Source organism: Lycium barbarum, chromosome 9 (genome assembly GCF_019175385.1).
Source record: "Lycium barbarum isolate Lr01 chromosome 9, ASM1917538v2, whole genome shotgun sequence".
NCBI classification, from domain to species: Eukaryota; Viridiplantae; Streptophyta; class Magnoliopsida; order Solanales; family Solanaceae; genus Lycium; species Lycium barbarum.
Genome location: NC_083345.1, coordinates 102,649,600 through 102,672,881, shown reverse-complemented (window position 1 = coordinate 102,672,881; position 23,282 = coordinate 102,649,600). Strand labels below are relative to the sequence as shown.

The 23,282-nt window shown below is 36.7% G+C and overlaps 2 protein-coding genes across 7 annotated transcripts; both read right to left on the bottom strand.

Annotated features, from left to right (window-relative positions):
* Nucleotides 1-388: 388 nt before the first annotated feature.
* LOC132609212 (uncharacterized) lies at nucleotides 389-13,997 on the bottom strand. 2 transcript variants are annotated; one of them, XR_009570765.1, is made up of 2 exons: nucleotides 12,531-13,997; nucleotides 389-795 (listed from the first exon to the last, which is right to left on the bottom strand). XR_009570765.1 is itself a non-coding variant. In XM_060323086.1 (2 exons), the coding sequence occupies exons 1-2, from the start codon at nucleotides 9,560-9,562 to the stop codon at nucleotides 498-500; spliced, it is 762 nt and encodes a 253-aa protein (XP_060179069.1). In that variant the 5' UTR covers nucleotides 9,563-11,062; the 3' UTR covers nucleotides 389-497. The 2 variants fall into 2 exon arrangements, 1 of the variants encoding a protein (XP_060179069.1); XM_060323086.1 differs by lacking the exon at nucleotides 12,531-13,997 and adding an exon at nucleotides 9,099-11,062.
* A 2,530-nt stretch (nucleotides 13,998-16,527) lies between these two features.
* LOC132609211 (uncharacterized) lies at nucleotides 16,528-23,038 on the bottom strand. Of its 5 annotated transcripts, XM_060323082.1 has the most exons (7): nucleotides 22,440-23,038; nucleotides 22,036-22,356; nucleotides 21,851-21,950; nucleotides 20,976-21,775; nucleotides 20,656-20,765; nucleotides 18,177-18,270; nucleotides 16,528-17,078 (listed from the first exon to the last, which is right to left on the bottom strand). In XM_060323082.1, the coding sequence occupies exons 1-4, from the start codon at nucleotides 23,024-23,026 to the stop codon at nucleotides 21,389-21,391; spliced, it is 1,395 nt and encodes a 464-aa protein (XP_060179065.1). In that variant the 5' UTR covers nucleotides 23,027-23,038; the 3' UTR covers nucleotides 16,528-17,078; nucleotides 18,177-18,270; nucleotides 20,656-20,765; nucleotides 20,976-21,388. The 5 variants fall into 5 exon arrangements, with proteins under 5 accessions (XP_060179065.1, XP_060179066.1, XP_060179064.1 ...); XM_060323083.1 differs by lacking the exon at nucleotides 20,976-21,775 and having other exon boundaries at nucleotides 21,841-21,950; XM_060323081.1 differs by having other exon boundaries at nucleotides 20,656-21,775.
* Nucleotides 23,039-23,282: the final 244 nt, after the last annotated feature.

Genomic DNA, 23,282 nt, shown 5'->3' with positions numbered 1-23,282 from the left:
TGACTCACAAAAACAAGCTTAGCTGCCATTTTGTTGGCTTCTCTAAAACAATGATTAAAGACTATCTCATGACCAAGAGCTAGCTTCTTAATTTCTTCTACTGTTTCTTTAATCCTCCATGGAGAAGTCCAATTATCTGCAATGCAGTTTCGAAGGAGTAAAGAATCAGTTTCAGCAATAATAAGGTTGTAGCCATTGTTGATGCACCATCTGGGGCAAAAAAGGAATGCATTTGCCTCTGGAGTGTTGCTGGTACCATTTACTAGTAGGAGGATGAATGCCATAATGCAATTACCCATAGAGTATCTAACCACTCCACCCCCTCCACTATTTTCTCCAACACAAGATCCATCAGAATTCTTCTTGACAAAAAGAATAGGGGGCTTGATCCATTTAATAGGAATGATAGTATTATCAATTAAGTTAGCTTCCATAATCTTGAGTAGATTGTTCCAGTAGTCAGGAATTTCAATTCTAGGGAATGTTTTCTTTGCTAACTAGCAGATATTGAAAGAAATAAGGGAGATAGATCTTCCGGTAGAAGGTTTTTCATCCTCATATTTAGAGTTGCATCTTGATCTCCAGAGTTCCCACATATTGATTGGTGGGATGATCTTCAAAATGTAGGCAGCAACAGGACTTTTAGTTGAGCAGTTCCAGCACCTTTGCAATATATCTCTGAGGCTAGCATTTTTGATGATGATTCCCATTCTTCCAGCAAAGAAACTCCAAATGAGTTGTGCATAGTGTCCTTTGCAGAAAAGATGTTCAGCTGTCTCCAACCCTAGATCATACCTGCATTAATACAACAAACACATTTAGAAACCAAGTTAATTTTAAATCTTTTGGCAACATTGTCATTAGTTGGTAGCCTATAGTGTATTGCCCTGCAATTAGGGCTGGGCATAAAATACCGAAAACCGAATTACCGAACATAACCGGCTATTTTGGTATTCGGTAATTCAGTTTTCGATTCGGTATCGGGGACTGAAATATAAAATTTAGTATTTCGGTTTCGGTATTCGGTATTTACAATTATACCGTTCGGTAATTCGGTAAATACCGAATACCGAAATTAATACCAATAAAGCCTAAAGGAGTAAAGGGCTAAAGGCCCATTGTAAATAAATTTCTAGTCCAGCCCAAACCCAATAGCCTACAGGAGTAAAAGTCTTAAATCAATATCCATTATCCATCGCCCATACATTCATACCAACTGAAGTTCAAAGCTAATTAATCTCGTGATTATAATCTTAAGAAAATATCAATATTCTCTGGCTGTCCTTCTTTAAAGCCTTGGTGTTTCAAACAAAAGGAACTGTTCGTTGAACCATACCATCTGTAATTTGAAATTTCACACTTGGTATCTCTATGTTTCAACTATTGGTTTTGGATTTCCTGAATTCGCAGAAATTGTTCGCTGAACCATCTATTTGTTGTGCCTGTTTGCAGGTGGAAATATTAAAAATATCTCTTGCACATGATGAATGAATGCAGCTGCTAGCAAAAAAATGGTATTACCGAATACCGTACCGAACCGAAATTTGATTTACCGATTACCGAACCGAAGTTTGAAAGTTCGGTATTTGGTATATACTTTCAATTACCAAATATCGAATTACCGAACCCGAACTTTAAAAATACCGAACCGAATACCGAACGCCCAGCCCTACCTGCAATACAAGACATCTTGTATAGAACATCCTTATGCCAAAGTTTAGAATCAATGTGGGCAGTAGCTCTTTTATGTCTAAGTAGATTCCAAGCTGAAGATACAGAGAAAATTCCATCCTCTGAAGGAGTCCAATAGGGAATATCATCTTTGTTGTGAACATAGTTAACAGGAAAGTTGTAATGATTTCCTTGATCTGGTCACTAGGATGAGGAATTAGGACTGTCCAATCCCATTGACCTTGCTTAAAGACATCACTGATAGAGATAAGTTGATCACTATTGAAATCTTCCATGAGATCACAAAGGGGCCCTTTATTGGTCCACTTATCAAACCAAAAACTACTATTTCCTTTTCTTACTTTCCACAAAATGGTGTAGTCAATCTCACTTCTGATATGTAGAATAGGTTTCCAACTATGAGACTGATCAGGTTTCCATTGAAATCTGTTAGGATGCCCATCTCTACAATACTTTGCTCTCAAGAAGTCTGACCAAAGAGATATGGAGGATCTGAATTTCCACCATTGTTTACCGGTGAAAGCTTTGTAAGTATCCTCAAGTTTTCTGAAGTTTGAACCCCCTTCTTTATATGGATAACTTAGATTATCCCAGGAGATCCAATGGTATTTCCCTACTTTCTCATTACCTGACCAATACAATCTAGCCAAGTAGGTCTCTATTATTTCAAAAGCACCCTTTGGAGGATGAACTGCTGCAAGAGTATGCACATCAAGAGCTTGCAACACATGTCTAATGAGGGTAGCTCTACCACCTTGATAGCTCCAAGTGCATCGTGTTTTGATGATTGTCAAACTGTTTTAGAACCAGCTAGAGACCTAGTGTGTAATCTGCTCTCTGTGCACCTTGCACTGTCGGCAGAGACAACTGTAAAGCTGAGCCACTTGTTGCACACAAGTAAAGCTGTGAGTTGACCCCATGCTTTAGGTCAAAGTGATTAAGTTGTCTCTATATATCCCACATGCTCCCACTATATATAAAACATGATGGAAACATATTGACTACACTTGAAAACCTAATCTAAATCGTGCAAAGGTACCGACACAAGTTCTTAACATCTCTTAATAGCAAAGTCACCTACAAGTTGAAGAACCTGGTCCAGACACAAGTTTTAGTCTAAGTTCTTTATGCTATTGTAAGTCTTTGTTCGTTTGTGCTTAAATTGTAAACCTACTCTTCTCTTTAAAGGAAGTTGTTTGGAGGTAGAACAAAAGTCTCGAAGTCAGCTTATTGGAAGTGTGTTTCCCCAAGGCTTTGAGTGGTAAATTAAACTAGAGTTAGTCTAGGTATATTAGTCCCCTTTGGCTAGAGTTAGTCAAGTATAGGTGCTTGTAATCGGAGTTTTGCAAGTGTGGAAGGACTACGAGGGTTAGTTCTTAGGTTGCATAAATGTTATTGTAAGGGTGAGGGGTTATAGGAGTTAGTTCCTAGCTTATGATAGAGTTGTAACCTGAAGTTGCTCGGTTAGTGGAGTTGAAATCCTACTGGGGTAGGTCATATTTTTTAATTCCTTGAGCAAGGATTTTTTCACATAAAATTCTTGTGTTGATTCTCGTACTGTACTGCATAATGGAACTAGTACACAACCAGGTCTCTCCATACACTGTTTGGTGGATGCACAACCTCCATCAATTGGTATCAGAGCTATTGTAAGTCTTTGTTCGTTTGTGCTTAAATTGTAAACCTACTCTTCTCTTTAAAGGAAGTTGTTTGGAGGTAGAACAAAAGTCTCGAAGTCAGCTTATTGGAAGTGTGTTTCCCCAAGGCTTTGAGTGGTAAATTAAACTAGAGTTAGTCTAGGTGTATTAGTCCCCTTTGGCTAGAGTTAGTCAAGTATAGGTGCTTGTAATCGGAGTTTTGCAAGTGTGGAAGGACTACGAGGGTTAGTTCTTAGGTTGCATAAATGTTATTGTAAGGGTGAGGGGTTATAGGAGTTAGTTCCTAGCTTATGATAGAGTTGTAACCTGAAGTTGCTCGGTTAGTGGAGTTGAAATCCTACTGGGGTAGGTCATATTTTTTAATTCCTTGAGCAAGGATTTTTTCACATAAAATTCTTGTGTTGATTCTCGTACTGTACTGCATAATGGAACTAGTACACAACCAGGTCTCTCCATACACTGTTTGGTGGATGCACAACCTCCATCAATTGGTATCAGAGCGGGTTCAATCTAAAAGGTTAACACCTAGAAAAGATCTGCATCATGGCCAGTTCACTAAACCAATTGAAGGGAGAATGCATCACAAGTCCTCCAAGATTCAGTATAGAACACTATACTAGTGGAAGGCTAGAATGGATGACTTCATCACTGCAGAGGATCCAGAACTGTGGGACATCATTTGTGATGGTTCTTGTGCTTTTGCTCACCAAAACCATTTTGTTCCTCAAGACCAGAGAACTAAACATATTCACATATTTTAAAGAATCGCATATCTCACTCACAGATTTTAAAGAATCATTCGGAAAAATGCTAAATCCTTCAAGAGAATGAGCAACAATAAAGATCTCAAGGATAACTCTAATGAGATAGCTATAGGAAGTCAGACATCTGTCAGAAAGGTTACAAAGAGAAGGGCAGCTAAGAAATTGATGAGGAAGGCCCTAACTGCATGGAGAGATTTAATGAGGGAATCCGAAGATGAAGTTGACTCAAGTAATACACCTAAGGGTGGAGTCAATCATGAAACCTCAATGAGTAACTTGAATCCGTGTCTCCTAAAAAAATCTGGGACCTATGATGAAGCCAACGAAAAGGAGGCAGATCCTCTTAAAGATCAAGCAGAATTGGAAGGTCACTCTCACAAAAGGTTGATCTCAGTGGTAAAAGGATTGATAAGTGAGCTTCATGGACTCGCTAAAAAAAAGAAGGAGCTAACTGAGAAGATTGACAATACCGAGCAGGAGAGTTATAATATGGTCATCAGCATGGTAGATCTACGAGAATAAGTGGAAGCAGTTACCAAGTAAAATTAGCTACTAAGAAGCCAGATCAAAAAGCTGATGAATACGATTAATAGAAAGCAGGAGATAGTAAAAGGAGATCAGGTGGGGCATAAAGGTAGTCAAGAATGTGAACCCCAAAAGATCAGCAATCTCAATCATCCTAGAAATGAAGATACTTCCAAACAAAGGTCAAGAAAGAAGGAACCTGATCCGCACCAGAAAAGGAAGACGTACCTGGTTTAGAAGGAGGAAGCCAAAGCTTTACTGGTCATCATCCTAAGGGACTCGATCTGATACGGGTTCCCAAATGGAGCCAGTAGTTCAGTTTGGAGACCTGAGCGAGAAAAGGACAGTAAAAAAGTAGCACATGAAGTGATGTTGCTCAAAATCCTTTCGAAAAACTTGAAGAATGTCATCTCACTCAAGGAACTCTTAAGGGGAGTGTGCGCTTTTGAAAAACACTCTCCTGTTATATTAATTTTGCTTGTTGTTGAAGAAAATGCTACAAGGTTCAGAAAATCCAGGGTGAAGTTATTTCTTCATGGTTGCTTAGTGAAGTAAGCACAAAGCGACCTGGTACCCGTGACTCAGGTTAGTAGTCTTTCTACTGCTTATATGTGTTAAATTGCTATAATGCCATGTCATTAAAACTCCCCTCTCCCTCTTTTGCTCCCCTCTCCCTCTTTTCAAAACTTAAGACCAAAAGTTACATCTTCTCCTGAACTGAACTAATTTGCATACCTTGCTAATCCCTCCTCTTCTCACAAAATCTTGCCCTTATCAATTTGTCCATCAAACGAATCCGCTTCTCAAGCACTCCCAGACATGAACAGTTCCTCCTCACTCCTTAAGAATGCATTCCTTTGGAACCACAGTTACCAAAATCCTCCACATCATCTTCAGCCTTGAAAGACCAAATTTTTTCCTCTGCATGCTTAAATTCCCTCACGACTTCAGAATTTCTCCAAACCACTGAGATAATCAGTGCAGAGGATGATGGAGGAGAGGTATCTAGCGGAATAAGGGATTCTAAATGTGTAACTACTAAGGTCCAAAGCTTTGCTGCTAAAAAGTCGAACTGTGAGGGCATGGGTGACTCTAAAAATGCCGATACTATTGAGGAAAATGAAGTTACAACGGGATTTTTGGGTAACCCTTTCTCCTTCAGTTGGGTTAAAGATGCAAAAGACTCTGTCTTAAAATGTAGATAGTAACTTGGCTGAAAAACGAGTGGGACTGTCAAATATCTTAGAGAGTGAAGTGGAAACGGTGGTTGGATGTATTGACGACCTGCAGGCTGTAAGGGATGATAAAAAGCTAAGGGGGAAGGAAGTAAAATAGGAAATGTGCCAGAAGGGCAAGGTCTCAAAACTCCAGAAGTGTTCGAATCATTCATTCGTCGAACCGCTCCTATCACAATTGAAATTCCAGACCCCTCTAGGGTGACAAAAGATAGCATCCCAATAGCTGTGACCTTAAAAGAACCTTCCTCTAAGAAGGGAAGTGAGTCTAACAACTCCGTTCTTAAAATAAATTTTGATGAGGACGTATAGAGTGAACAAGCAATCAAGGGAAAATCATGGGTTGACCTCTTAAAAGGTAAAGGAAGTAAAACAAGCAATTAACCCTATTCCTCCAAGAAGAAGAGAAAGAGCTTCTGCCAATTGTCGAAGTTCAGAATTGGGAACAAGGAAGTAGATGATCACTCTAGAGATCTTGGAAGAATGGAAATGCATACCCAAAAAGGAAGGCATAGGGAGCAGCTATTCCAAACCTGACCTAATCAAAACAGAGCAACAAGCAACCATTGAAATCAATAGGCTTTAAGCTAAATATGATAGTCTGAAAGCTGAATTGGTTGGACAGACACACGAACCTGGTCGTAGCAGTGAGCTTGTCAGTGCAAATGCTGAGCTCCAAGCTGAAAATACTTGCTTAAAGGAGAAAAGGATGAGCTTCGTGATAAGTTGATCGAGATCAACGAGCTGCTGATGAACATTTAAACAACATTCTAAAGGCCCTTGCTCGTGCTCCCTAACTCTTCTCCCTGTTATGTACTCCATATTTCAGTCTCTTGAGCTCTAAAATCTCTGTCTTTGACATGATGTCTTAGCTTTTTAATTATCATGTTTTTACTATCCAAACTATTACCTTGGATAATCATTTCATATTTCTTTGTCTATCTTCATGACATAAGACATTTCTATTATTATGCATGTTATGTTTGTTATCCTTTTTTATGATGTCAAAAGGGGGAAGACATACAGGAATTAAAAGAGAGGGAACATGCTGCATGATGTTGAATTAAGGGAAAGAAGAAATGCTGAACTAAGGGGGAAGGCAATGCTGATGCTGAATTAAGGGGTCAGACATGTTGCTTCGAAGGGGGAATAAGTGGAAATCTGGTTCTCAGGGGGAACATTGTATGTGCGATTGTCATCATCAAAAAGAGGAAAAATTGCCAGTTCCAAGTGCATTCGTGTTTTGATGATTGTCAAACTGTTTCAGAACCAGATAGAGACCTCACACAGAAGATGGTATTATGTTGCTAACATGTTACAGGTGCCTTGACAATGATGGTCTGCTTCTCAGGGGGAACAAGTTTAAAAGCTGGCTCTCAGAGGGAACATCAGTCTATGAGTTTATCATCATCAAAAATGGAGAATTTGATAGCTCCAAGTGCATCATGTTTTGATGATTATCAAACTGTTTCAGAACCAGATAAAGACATGCTCTGTAATTTGCTCCCTGTGCACCTTGCATTGTCGGCAGAGACAGCTGTAAAGTCGAGCCACTTGTTGCACATAAGTACAGCTATGAGTTGGCCCGTGCTTTAGGTCAAAGTGAATAAGTAGTCTCTATCCATCCCACACGCTTCCACTATATATAAAACACGATGGCAACATACTGAGTAGACTTAAAACCTAATCTAAATCATGCAAATCTGCCGACATACATTCTCAAGATCTCTCAAGAACAAAGTCATCTACAAGTTGAAGAACCTGATCCAAACATAAGTTTTAGTCTAAGTTCTTTATATTGTTGAGTATTTCTTCGTTTGTGCTTAAATTCTAAACCTACTCTTCTCTATAAAGGAAGTTATTTGTAGGTAGATCAAAAGTCTCAAAGTCAGCTTGCTGGAAGTGTGTTTCCGCAAGCCTTTGAGTGATACACTAGGCTAGAGTTAGTCTAAGTATATTAGTGGTCCTTGGCTAGAGTTAGTCAAGTGGGGGTGCTTGCAATCGGAGTATTGCAAGTGTGGAGGGACTATGGGGGTTAATTCCTCGGTTGCATAAGCGTTATTATAAGGGTGAGTGATTATGGGATTTATTTCCTAGCTTACGATAGAGTTGTAACCTGAAGTTGCTCAGTTAGTGGAGTTAAAATGCTACTAGGGTAAGTCGTGATTTTTAATCCCTTGAGCAAGAAATTTTCTATGTAAACATCTTGTGTTGATTCTCTTATTGTACTACATAAGGGAACTGGTACACAACTAGGTCCCTCCATACACTGTTTGGTGGATGCACAGCCTCCAACACACCTGATGAAAGAAACTAGAGATGCCAGTCTTTAATCATGTTGATGACTTTAATGATCATCTCTGGAAAGATATCAAGTGTCTTCCTTCCTGTATAAATTGGACACCCTAAGTATTTGATTGGAAAGTGTTCATATCTCATATGTAGAATTTTCCTAGCCCTTCTAATATTTCTAATAGTAGTATTAGGTGCCATGGTGAATGAGCAATTGTTTTTGTTGATGAGTTGTCCTGACACTCTTTCATAGGTAGCCAAAGTCTTGAGAATGATCTGCAAGGATGCTTTTCTTCAACTACTGAAGATTATAGTATCATCTACAAAGGACAGGTGATTAACTTGTGGACCTGGATTATGCATTGAGAAACTGTTAAAGGCAGGAATTCTATAGAGTGCATTAAGAATTTTGGAAAGCAGTTCAGTAGACAGAACAAATAAGCTAGGGAAAATAAGGTCTCCATGTCTGAGGCCTCTTCCAAATTTAAAGAATCCATGTCTGCTGCTATTTACCAGAATTGTATACCAATTATTTGAAATGTACTTGTAGATAAGGTCAATCCAGGACTCGACAAAGCCAAATTGTCTTAAAATGAAACACAGAAAGGGCCAGGAGACTCAATCATAAGCCTTGGACATATCTATTTTGATCACAACATTACCATCTATGTCGGTTCCACTAATGTCATTCACAATTTCCTGAGTTAGTAAAATATTTTTAGCAATGGCTCTCCCTTTCACAAAGCCACTTTGATTATGGATAATAATGTTAGGTAGGCTTTTAGACAATCTAGTGCTAATAAGTTTAGCAAAAATCTTACTAGAAGTGGTACATAAGCTAATAGGCCTAATGTTAGAAAATTCCTGAAGAGAATCAACCTTAGGAAGCATAAATATGCAAGTATGAGAAAAGTTTTTTGGAAGGATAGCACCTTGGAAGAAAGAAATTACTGCAACTAGCCAAGTGGATTGATATAATTTTTCCACTTAAACCATCTAGTCTTGGAGCACAGTCAGGGTCAATTGAGAAGACAGTATCTTTGACTTCTTGGAGATCGGGCAATGTGGTAAGAGATATGTTATCTTTATTGGTGACACATCTCTCCATCACACTTAGTACAGAACTATCCTCCTCAATATCCTCAGCTTTGAATAAATTGGTGAAGAGATTGACTGCAGCTTCAGCAACCTGTGAAGTTGCTTCCACCCAATTGCCTTCTTGATCTTTGATTTTCTGAATGGATAATCTCTTTCTCTTGTCTTTGATAACACTATGAAAGAAGGCTAAGTTGGTCTCCCCTTGTTCAATCCATTTCACTCTTGCTTTTTGACTTAACACTTTTTCCTGAATTTTAAAAAATCTAGTGAACTCAGCTTTAGCTTTGGAAAGATTCATCCTGTACTCAGGGGTGTTATTGTTAATGGACTCCTCTTCTAAGTCTCTGATGAGAACTTCAACTCTTTTGGGCTCTTTATAGGAATCTCCAAATGCTATTCTAGACCAAGCAGTCAGAGCTTTACTAGTACACTTGAGTTTTTTTTGCAAAACTTGGTCTTGTAAAGGGTTACCCTCCTAGCTTTCAGGCCATGGTTCCTGAATAACTGACAAATAATCTACATGTTCAGTCCAAATATTGAGAAACCTGAAAAACTTAATATGGTTAGAATTATCAGGAATACATTTAATTAAGAGAGGTGCATGGTCAGAACAAGTTCTAGAAAGGTGAGTGATAGTGGTTTCACTGAATTTGTCAAACCAATGACTGTTGTGAATGATCCTATCAAGGCTTTTCCATATGGTGTTATTGTTAATGGACTCCTCTTCTAAGTCTCTGATGAGAACTTCAACTCTTTTGGGCTCTTTATAGGAATCTCCAAATGCTATTCTAGACCAAGCAGTCAGAGCTTTACTAGTACACTTGAGTTTTTTTTGCAAAACTTGGTCTTGTAAAGGGTTACCCTCCTAGCTTTCAGGCCATGGTTCCTGAATAACTGACAAATAATCTACATGTTCAGTCCAAATATTGAGAAACCTGAAAAACTTAATATGGTTAGAATTATCAGGAATACATTTAATTAAGAGAGGTGCATGGTCAGAACAAGTTCTAGAAAGGTGAGTGACAGTGGTTTCACTGAATTTGTCAAACCAATGACTGTTGTGAATGATCCTATCAAGGCTTTTCCATATGGTGTTTGCAGGATCTCTATTGTCACTCCAACTAAACTTGGCTCCAAGATACTCTCTATCTTGTAAATCACAGTCCTCCAAGCAAGTGGTAAAGTCAAAGCTCTCTTCAATTCTGAATGGATTTCCTCCAATTTTTTCATTTGGACTAGCTATAACATTGAAATCCCCTACTACACCCCAAGGGCCAGTGATTCTAGTAAAAATCTCTCTTAGTTCATTCTATAATGGAACTCTAAGACGTTCATCATATTTAGCATACACAATGGAGAGATGAAAGTCCACTGGCTCACGGTGATGGATTATATGCACTAGAACATATTGCTCTTTGTCTTCAATAATATCCATTTGATAGCCTATGGACCAAAAAATCCATATCTTATTAGAACAATTGTTGAAATAATGAGGGTACCCAAGTTTTCTTTTGAATTTTTCAATTTTCCTAGAGTTCACCCTGGTTCTTGGATGAACATGTAAGGAAACTTGTGTTGTTTCTTGAGAGATTGGAGTCTTTCAATGGATCCTTGTGAACCTATTCCCCTGATACCAAGAAAGTGTATTAATCATGGCATACATTGGGAGAAAAGTTCTTTTAAGAGTTGGAAAATAACTCTTTTGATCTGTTGAGATCATTCCCCTGCACCTGGGTTTCTATGTTTCCTCTAGGTGAGAGATTATTGAAATATGCAACACCTAGTTGAACTTGGTTTGGGTTACCAGCTTTGGTACAAGTTAGATTACGTCTGCTTCCTTTGATTTGTTCATCATTAGAGTTTGAAGGCCCAGTCTCTTCACCAACATTAACCATGTAAAGATCTTCTTCACAGTCTTTGTAAGCGGTATCTTCATTTGCTTCCATGTTGTTCATCAGCATGGGGACAATGATCAACACCTTGCAGGGATCCATCATAGGTATCATATTGCTGATTCTCTTTCTCTTTAGCTTTTCTTCCAGCTATAATTTTAGCCAAATTTGGTCTCAGTCTAAAGAGAGGAGGAATAGATGAGATCTTGTGTTGTATCTCTTCTAAACTCATCCCTTCAGTTCCCAGTACTACTCCAGCAGGGATAGCCACAGTAGTATTAAATTTCTTTCTTCTCCTGGTCACTTTCTTGCCAGAATCCTGCACATGTACCATAGTAGTATTCTTGTTCTGGATGAGTTCAGGAGTATCAGTATAATTAGTTTCATTTCATTCTATCCTCTTTACCATGTTGTTCTTGACATTCTGCAACTTCTTAAACTTTTGTTCCTTTCTAGCCTCTACTTTTTTTTTTCCACTTTTGGCATAAGATCTCAAGGTGCTAGCCTTTCCCTCCCTTGCCTGAATATGTTCTGGCCCATTATTGGTAAGGTTTACATTCATTTTGTCCTCTCCCACATTCGGACAGCTTGCTTGAATAAGTTGCTCCTTTACATTGGTGATCCTAGAATTCTGTTATTGCACTGTTCTAGAATTGTTATTGTTAACCTAGCCATTTGTCTCTTGATTGGCTTCCATGGATGAATTAGCCTTCTATGCGATTTTGCCTCTCTTTCTTACCACCGTTTGCCAATCCTCTTCAGCATTCTGTATCATGGTATCCATGTTGTTCTCCAAAGAGTTGATTTCCACTTCAATATCACTTGGGCATAGATTATCTCTCTTGTTTAGTTGTTTGTTATTTCCCTTGTTCATGAGATAAGTTTCCTTCACCTTTGTTTCGCAATTCAGGATGTAATCTCTTGCACTTTGCATCAGAATGACCTTTCTTATTACAATGAAAGCAAAAGGGAGGGATAAACTCATATTCCACTTTCTGAGTAATAAGTTCAATTGTGCCACCCTCATTAGTACTTTCCAGCATCACTTCATTGACCAAAGGTTTGGTCAGGTCTATCACAATTCTAACTTTGGCAGTGGTGGTCTAGATTTAGCTAAGGTGGCTTTGTCAAGAAGAAGGGGAATGCCTATGGGTTCAACTATTCTACAAACTGCATCCCATTCGTAGTAATGCCATAGCAAACCTGGTAAATTAGTCTAAACGGGAATGCCTATAGTCGACCATTACTGGATTTTCATTACATTTAATCCACCCAAATGAATAAATTTTCTGGACATTACTTTTAGATGGTCTTCAATATTATCAAAATCCATAAACACATGATACATGTCATAAGCTCCAACTTTTATCGTACCTTTGCTCGGAAAGATTTTAGCAATTTCTTTTCTGATGATGTCAATCGAGGGTCGGATATGAGTGAAAATGCCTATTATTGTCCATTTGCAGGTTTGGGCCAGCAATTTGTTTTCATCTTGAGAGAAGGACACAATTGGTTTCCCATTGATCATTCTGTGCAGTCTAGGAGAGAGACGAACTCTTGATCTTTTGATGTTACGATTACCAACAGTACTAGTGTAAGAAAAATTTTGGGGTTCCTTTCCATTGCTGTGCATTTGAGATGAAGATGTAGAGAAGGATTGATTAGGGTTTTAGGGATTAGAAGAAATTGGGGGAAGTCTAGAAACAGAGCTTGTGGGATTTAGTGTGTGGGGGGGGGGGGGGGAGGGGGGAGGGGGGGCGGCGGAAGTGAATGATGGGGTGGAAGGACATGGGTTCTGTGCACAGTTTGCTAGATTCGGATTCGAAGGCGGGTCACTGAGGACCGGTCCACGGTGAGGAACTTTCTCGCACCGGCGAGTTCCAACGGCACTTAACGGTAACTTTGATAGAGAGAGAGTAAGAGAGAAGCTGGAAGAAGACTTCTCAGGAAATTGCTTCTTCCTCCTCCTTCTGATTCTTCCTGTTTCTGGTCGTTGCTTACCTGTGATTGTAGTCGGAGAAAATGATCAAAACGGTCATGTACGAGAGGTTGGATTGTTTTGGTCCATATATTTCACTTGATTGAAATAGTCCTTGATGTTTCGAGAAAATGATCAAAATGATCCTTAATGTATGAGGGTTGGATTGTTTTGGTCCTTGATATATTCACTTGATTGAAATAGTCCTTGATGTATGCAAAATGTGGATGGTTTTGGTCCTAAATCCTAAATATAATGTCGTAACATTATTCAAATGTTTGACACAAAAAATCCATCAAATGTAAGTAAAATTTTTTTAATTTTTTTATTATTTTTATTTTTAAAATGTATTATTCTTTTTATATTATTTATTTTTCATTTTCTTTCTTTTCATTCCCAACCTTTACTTCTTGTGATTCCATGTAATTGCTCGTATTTTTTTATTTTATTCATTTAGCATAACCGTGTTATTATTCTAATATTTGAAACTACACCTCTTAATATTGAAAAGAATGAGTTATTAACAAACTTGACATATAACGGGTGACGTTATAAATAATATAAAAAGAATAATACATTTTAAAAATAAAAATTAAAAAAATAAAAAATTAAAAAATTAAAAAAATTTCACTTACATTTGATGGATTTTTTGTGTCAAACATTTGAATAATGTTACGACATTATATTTAGGATTTAGGACCAAAACCATCCACATTTTGCATACATCAAGGACTATTTCAATCAAGTGAATATATCAAGGACCAAAACAATCCAACCCTCATACATTAAGGATCATTTTGATCATTTTCTCGAAACATCAAGGACTATTTCAATCAAGTGAAATATATCAATGACCAAAATAATCCAACCCTCATACATTAAGGACCATTTTGATCATTTTCTCATTGTAGTTGTGTGTGTATGTTTCATTAAGTTTACATTGTATATATTTAAAGATTTGAATTTATTTGATTGGAAAAAAAATGAAAAATACCGTTGTTGGATTTTTACAAATTTTGATTTTTTTTTTTTTAAAAGGGAGAGTGATTATATTAAATTTTGAAGGTTTACGTTGAATTTAGAAGTTAAAAATTATTGAAAAATTGATATTAAAAGGTTGTATATCGAATATGGAGTGTAAATCACCTTGAAATTTAATGTTCTCCTAAAAAAAGATACGCTGAAACTTTTTGCAAATGTTTCTCGATCAAACCTTTGGGCTTATAGCCCATGACATAGAGATGCTTCCCACCTCATGCTGTCCCCTGTTCAGTGATCTTTTAAACAAAGAAATTCTCACCCAACATATGGCACGAAATGGCACGTGGTGTTTCTAAAAGTGTCCAATTTTATTTTTTTGTCTTTGTTTTATTCTAGAAATAGAAATTATCTTAACTTGAAAAATTTTGCTGGGAAGAACTTTGATTGATCAAGCATAAGTTATAGTTTTTGCCTATAAGGCAAAATTTACAGTCACTTGAGCAGATTCACTGTCTTGAAATATTATAAACTTTTGCCTTATAGACAAAACTGATGTATGTCCGCAACTTATGCTCAATGAGCAATAAAAGCTTTGCTTAGCAAATTTTCTGAAGCGAAAGCTATTTTAAAAAAAATTGTTGAGCAGGGGAAAAAATCAAGATCACCCTATGAAGGCCATTTGTGAACTTAACCCGCCATATGGAGGACTCTCAACTCCACACATATACGGCCTAAAGTTTATATTTACACCTATAAAAGTTTTATTGGGATAATAGCGAAAGCAAGATTTGCATCAAGGAAAAGGAATATATATATATATATATATACGATGTAATTTTTCAGCGGATAGAGTTTGGATAAACCCCATTTCAACCTACTGCAAGATAAGGTCGATATGTGAAGCTAAATTATTCAAATAAAATGATAGCTAATGAAATACGTACTTGCCCGATTTCACTTTGTTTGGCACATTTACTATTTGGATAGTAGTATAGGGTTTCCTTAAATAATTTTTTCAAATTATTTTGATTCAGAGTACTTTTATTTAGTTTTTAATATGCAACATATGCAACTTTTATTTTCAAATATTTGAAGAATTTACATTCAAATTCTCACTGAAAATCAAATAATTAATTAGACCCGCATACTTCGAACCATACCAAACAAAGTAAAATGGAGGGAGTAATAAGAATCTTGCAACATAACTAGTTAACCATGCCTAATTGAATTTTTCTCTATCCCCCAAAATTGTCTTGAAGGAGCTACTTTATTATTATTATTATTATTATTATTATTTTCTTTTTCAACCTTGAAGGAGCTACTTTATGCGTACGTAACTTCGTGTTCATTTCTCAGAGGTTATTATCAAATGGAATAAAAGTGGACCAATCAACTCACAAATGTAAACACAATTAACATAATCACATATGAGAGACATTTTGAGATAAGGCCACGAGAACCAAAGATCTTGGTCACTTGATCACATAAGCAATTAACACATCAAGTGGGATTAAATTAGTCTATCTTCATACAATGTCAAGAAACTCGATTTAATAAATCAAGTCAAAGAATCAAAAGACAAACAAACACATGCTAATCATGAAATATCACATAAGGAATCTAAGATGGACTAGTCTAAATTCTATAAAATTGATTTTGTTTTAGCTGATTCACTACAAAAGAAACCCCAATTACCAACAAAAAATTTCGTTGGTAAATTGATCAAATCGGTTGGCAAATTGAGTTACCAACCGAACACCAACTGATATTGATCCGTTGCTAAAAGGCTCGATGGTAAATTTTGCCAACTAATTTTAATTTGTTAGTAAAATTACCAACTAAAAATTGGTTGGTAAACACCCGAAGACATTGTTGGTAATATTTTAAGCTTGGCCTTGAAATTTCCGTTGGTAAATTCACTAACTAATTTTCGGTTGGTATATTGTTAGTACCTTTACTAACTAACAGAAAAGAAGTTAGTAAATTTGGTTATTCATTATCCAATTGCGTAGGTAATTTGTTGGTAACTATAGTAAAGAAAAAGAAATGTTGTTGGCATTCCGTTAGCAACTGTACTAATGGATAAAATTTGGTTGGCAAGTCCGATGGTAAAATTTTCAAGATACATTGGTAATTGGTTAGCAATTCTAGTTACAGAAAAGTTATGTTGGTAATTTGTTGGTAATTTGTTGGTAATTTACCAACGAATTTTCGAAACGTTAGCAAGAACGGTTATTTAGTTTTCTAAATTATGTTAGTAATTGGTTAGTAATATTAGTAACAACAAATTTTTTGTTAGAAACCGTCAGGAAATTTATTAACTGATTGTTAATTCGTTGGTAAATATTACCAACCAAATGATTAATATTTATACTAATATAAAGCTTTGAAAAATCTGAAAGCTGTAAAACAAATCCAAAAAACATTACCTATTTCATAAATAATAACATCTATCACAGAATTGAAGAAACAATCCAAAGTGTGTCTAACATAAAACAATCTAAAATTGACCTAAATATGACTTGTTTCATGATTCGAGGACGTGTCAGGTCTACCAGAAGGAGGTGAAAGTAAGTGAGCTATGATGCCCGAACAATGTACTTGAAGTATCTGATTAACTTGCTCTTGCACCTCTTGTTGCACTTCAGGTCTCATTCTTCACGCAATACTTGTCGCATTTCTTCCCTTATTTCTTGTTTGATCTCTTCTCTCATCTCATGCTTCGTTTCTTGAAGACGATGTCCAACAAATTCTTGCACTCTAGCATCAAAAGTCGAGATGTCGAACGCGGAGGATTCACCAACATGCCCATAGAAAGGTGCTTGAAGACCAACACCATAAAGGTGCATCTTCTTAATCCCACCCACTTCATCCAAATACATTTTTGAAAAGTCAATTGTAGGAGGTTCGCTGGATCAATCTTCAGGCTAAGATACAGGTGTAATCTTAGATATGACAGCATCCTAGAAGCAACAAAATTGATAAATGTTATACTTATATTCTTGAAAGAAAAACCATCAAGAAATATTCGGGGTGGCATCATAGAAAACTTAACCGTTAAAAATAATACCTTAAAGAAACAATCAGTTGATGTAACAAACTCTAATTTTTTTCCCATACGAAATGCATTACCTGTTTGGTATCAACTTGCCACATTTTTCAGATAAAGGATACTACTAATATTTTTCAATACATGTCCTATAGCTTGGATAAACAGTTATGTAACAGAAAGATGGTACAGTTTCTCTATAGAAAAAAAACTCGTAACAGTTTACCGTGTTTTTCTGATTTTTACATAATTAATAGGCATCTATTAAGAAAGAGATGTCAATAAACAAATAATTTGCTAATAGTGATCAAAATCTAATATAAGGCATTGCACAGAACAAGGTATGTAAGTAAATGAAAAAGCAGAGAACTTGTAGTTCTAAAAAAACTTAAGTAAACATCATGTACAATAACAAATAGTTCTCTATGGTTTAGTCCATTGAAAAAAGAGAAACGTGATAACTGATAGCGCAAAAGATTTTTAGTTATTTACTGTGCATTCATTACGGACATGCTTTGCAGCACCATAGACTAATTTAATTAACATCATATGATAAATTTAGACAAAATTTTTACATAGAAAGTGGATTGTTAGTGCCACTTAAAGCAACAATACAATAGAACATGTTCAAAACTAAACCAAAAATATAACCTTGTTCACAGAAGCACTATTTAATAAACTTACAGAATGGTAAAAAGAAGCAGTAACTGGAAGGCTGGCCATCTGCATAAGTATTTTCTTCCCTTTTTGGGGAATACTTTAGGCATTTTTATTAAGAAGTATTTCTCGGAACATGTTCTGTAGCTTAGACGAGCATTTTTGGAACTTAAGCATATTAAAAAAACTCAAGATCATGAATTTGTCAAAACCTCTCATTTTTAATGGTTTATTTTCTTGATCAGATTTGGGGTAAACACGGGGGACAATTTAAGCCAAAAACTCAACACAGATCGAGAAAGATAAATAACAATGCTTACATCCAGATAAAAGTAGAAAGGATTATGTCACTTACATATGCGGTCTTAGATTTGTCCACAAACTCATTATTCGCCTTGAGACGTGTCTTCCTCAGAAGCTCAGGTGGAGGTGATCTTCCCAGTTCTAGCCTAAAATTGAAATTACATTTACCACATTAATATATAAGGAGTAGCTTTGAAGAAATTATAACTTTGGCTAAATAAAAATAATATACCAGTTGTCTTGCATGTTCTTGGCTATGTTGCTCGGACTCGGGTGCGGGTGTCGGATACGGGTATGGATCTAGAGGTCGGACTCGGCATGATCTAAATTTTAAGATTCGTGGGTACGGATCCAGGTACGGATACGGGTGCGGGGATTCGGCAAAAATAATTCAAAATTCTAATAATATAGCTACAAGAATATGCCTAGATTATGAGAGCTTTTTGTGGAAGCACCTACATGTAGTTTGTACCAAACACGTGATTCAATCTTCCATTCTACTAGGTGCTAGACTGCGTGCTCCGAGAAACTAGTTAAATTTTCTACATAATATTGAAGGTATGCCATCTCATGTCTTCAAATCTCTACTTTTTGTTATCTTGAGAAATCATAATCTCAAATTTTTTCTTTAATTTGGTCATGAATTTCGGTCAAAGTATCCGATCTCTATTGACCGGATCCGACACGAATTCCGTACCCAAACCCGTGTCGTGTCGTGTCGGACACGGGTACGGCGGCAAAAGTGAAGGGTCCGAGCAACATAGGTTCTTGGTGAATTTTGGAGCCTCCTATAATGGAGTAGATGATGCAAAAATTTGGAAACCTGTTAGTATCACTGATCCTATACAACTTGGAAATGATGTGGTTCAAACAGCTTCAATTTATTACATTTGGTTTGTTGGACATGCAGAATATATTGGTGTCACTGATCCATACAATATGGGACATGATGTGATACCAAGATGTACAAATTTGATACCAAGTTCTATCTATTGATTTCCTCTCAAGGTGTGGTATTAGCACTTAGTGCTCAATCTGTTGAGAGGTCCTCAATAGATGGAAAGTGTGGTATCTCAGGAAATGATATGGGATTTAGGAATCATATGGTTGCCTCAAAGACTTGCAGCACTGTTATTAGGCAGTCTCTTGAGGTATTGTGGAATGACTTGGTTCAGATTTGGTTCAAGGAACATAAGAGGGTGTACAGGATCTGCTTATTGACCTTACCTCAATGTTCTGTTGAGATATTGTCAATGAATGGAAAGTATATAATCTCTGTTGCTATCTAGTTTAGCTGCATAAATTACTGGTGTTCAAGAATCTTAAAAGAGAGACACAAGAAATTTGGTTTTAGTTATTACTGGTTTTTGCCGGTCTAAAAATACTAACTGGCTGCATATTGCTGTTATGCATACGGGATCTGTTTGTTGACATTACTTCAGTATATGGTATTAGCAATTATTGCTCAATCTGCTGAAGTGGTGACAACTTATGGAAAATGTATTGCTAACACGAGGACAAAGAGCAGCATGACACTACTACAGCAGTGCTACAAGGCAAGGCCTTGTATGCACATTAGCTACAGAGTTCTACAAACACAGACTGTAAGCATGATGCAAACTGTAGGTTCACATGGTTCTTAAAGTTTTGATAAACCTGCAGTCTGGTTCGTACAAATAGAAATAGTAAGTTCATACATGATCCTTGTATTGACTTTGTCACAGTGTGTGGTATTGGTACTCAGTTCATCATACTGTGAAATTGACAATGCATAGAAAGTGTTATGAAGTTAGGTTGTACAATATCACAGATCATGCAGGGAAACAGAATAAAATTAGGAGGTCATATGGCTTATTGGTGCATGCACCTCACTTTTGGCACAATTTCAGGCTATCGATGCAAGACTCAACAGCAGATCATTTCATGCAAGGATTATATTACCTAGGAGCAGTTTTGTGATCAGTTAATGTTTCATCTCATAGTTTACAATGCAATTTTCAGATTTCTAGTTAGTTGGATTTAATGTTCTGAAGCATGATAACAGTAATGAATAGGGTGGATATCAACTAACATTTTCAATTTACAATCTGATAATACTTTTGTCGTAGAAATGCTTCAATAACCGTAAATGAAGGACTCAATTAAATATAAGCTTCATATTACCATAGAACAGGGAAATCACTAGGTATGTTGTTGTTGTTGTTGTTGTTGTTGTATTACCATAGGACAGAGAAATCACCTTCCATATCCGATTTGAGTCTTTTTATTTATTGGTAACAGGAAGCTAACCTGCAAGCTTGACCGTAGAACTTCCTATTACCACCAAAGACCAATATTAGAAAAATTCATCGACATGATCCCACAACAACTTTTGGTCTGTGGATTCTTTCCTAAAACTCATCGGGAAATGAAATTTAAGAACATATTCACATGACCTCAGACAACAACTTTTTACTTGGCTTCCTTTGTTAGTTTTTTCAGCAATAGAAACATTTCAGGAGCAAAGTAATATACTCAATTAAGATAGTTACCAAGGAGGTATATGTAAAGATCTAGGTCTTGTCAAAGAGTCTATAAGCGCAGACTAATTTAGGACAAGCAGCTGCGAGAACTCTTTGCGGAGGAAATTTGTATGTTATGCCTAAAAAATCAAATAGTATAAGAATTAGTAACAGAAAAACATAGAGATGCAAGTGATAGAGAGCAGAAATAGAAGAAAAACAATAAAAATTCAACTGTAGAAGCCATTTACTGAAGAAGGAAGAACTAGAAAGAAGGGAAATTTCAACAATAAAAATAGAAGAAAAACAATAAAAATTTCAACAACTGATGGGCTTCAATGGGTAAGAACCAGAAAAAAGACTATGTTTCAATCACTCTAGCTCTATTTGAAGAGATTGGAGTAATTTGACTCTATTCACTGCCACTTGCATCATATGCCTCTTCATCCTCATTATCACCATCTTCATCTAATTCAGATTCATCATGAATTTCTTCCTCATCACCTAAATCATCATCATCGTCTCTTAAGTTTATGAATTCTCCATTTGGATCATTCCGCACAATAGTTTCATTGTCGGGTACCACATCAAATGTTAAACCATCTTCATCATTTTGGAATGGCTCTACAACATCAGCTGGAGGTAATTGTGAAGAAGATGGGGGCATATCCACAATACCCCGAGCTTTTGTTTTGCACACAGCCCACCAGTCAGTCTTATCACGTCGTAAGCTAGGATAAGCGACATAATACACTTGGGCCGCTTACATTGCCAAAACAAATGGTTCATACTTTTTTAATTTCATGCGATGGTTGACATCCACAAGTTTATATTGCGGGTGAATCTTCATTCCTACTTTTGGTGTGGGATCAAACCATTCACACTTAAATAAAACAGTTCTCTTTATCGGCGTGCTACCCTTGTACTCCAATTCAAGGATATCAGTAAGCACACCATAGTAGTCATAGTCATCTGCACTGTAGTTGGTTCCTTTTATGCATACACCACTGTTATTAGATGCTCTAGAAGAACTGCGGCTTTTAGTGTGAAATTTATAGCCATTGACATTATAACCCGTGTACGGTTTTGCTGATCGGCGCGGACCTTCTGCAAGGGCCTTGATGAATTCATTATCTATGTGGACTCGTGCCTATTAAATAAAAACAATCAGAGTTTATCATAAGTAATGTAAGTAAAAGAGGAAAGATATTGTACAGGGTCTCACATATCTTTTGAACCATGATGCGAAATCTTCATCAAGTTTCCTATCCACATCCTTCTCCGTAATTTGTGGAAAATTTTGACGCAGGGAGTCAATAAAATTTCTTTGAAACACATGCAAAAAAATGACACGCAAATTTATTTTCACAATTTTGATGTATAAATGAAAATAAAAGCTTGAAATCTTACTGCACATATGGTTGCACTTCTACGCAATTTAGTAGAATATAAATATGAGCTGCATCAAGTTCTTCTTCTGTCAGATATCTCGGATCCTGTTCACCAAATCCTTTACCTGGATAGGTGAATATAGAAAGATTACCGTGGTGTTTACCATGATCACATGTACCACCATCATCATTTTGTGGAACTTTCCTATGCCTTGTGTAAACATGAGACTCAAAGTAGTGTGAACAAAAAGAAGAAGCTTCCTCAACTAAGTAAGCATTGCATATGGATCCTTCAACATGTGCCTTATTACGAACATTGTGTTTGTAATTCCGGAGGTTTCTGAAAATATCACATAAGCTCAAGTCATTAGTCACACGTGATAATGAAAATGAGGTAATTAAATATATCAAATGAAATCTTACCTCTCAAATGGATACATCCACCGATTTTGCACCGGACCAGCTAGCCTTGCTTCATAAGCAAGATGCACAGGGAGATGTTCCATTGAATCAAAGAAGCTAGGAGGGAGTATACGCTCTAATTTACAAAGTATTTCAGGTATTTCTTTTTGAAGTCTTACCATATCCTCTTCTCGTATTACCGTGGAAGTGAGATCCCTAAAGAAAAGGCATATCTCAGTAAGTGCTTCCCAGACTTTTGTTGGTAATAGCTCACGAAACGCAATAGGAATCAATCTTTGCATGAATACATGACAATCGTGGCTTTTCATACCAAACAACTTATGTTTTTTCATGTCCACACACCGTCCCATATTTGAGACATATCCATCTGGAAATTTCAGATTTTTCACCCATTCACACAAAACCTTTTTTGACTCCTTGTTTAGTGTGTAAATAGCTTTCGGGTATTCGCCACCAACAGCATGTAGTTCAGGGCGTCGACAGAACTCTTTCAGGTCTTCTCTAGATTTTGGGTTATCTTTTGTTTGACCATCTACATCCAGTACTGTGTTGAACACATTCTCAAAAACGTTCTTCTCAATGTGCATTACATCTAGATTATGCCGAATGAGATTGGTACTCCAATACGGCAAATCCAAAATATGCTTCTTTTCTTCCAACCGGAAAACTTACTAATTTGACGATTAACAATATCAGCCCCAAGTTCTGTTACCTTTTTTAGTCCCAATTCTTCTATCTCTCTCAAAATATCCTCACCTGACCGTACCGGTGTAGGATGAACTGTGACTACTTTGTTCTTTCTAAATGAGTTCCTATCCTTTCTATATGGGTGATCCGGTGGTA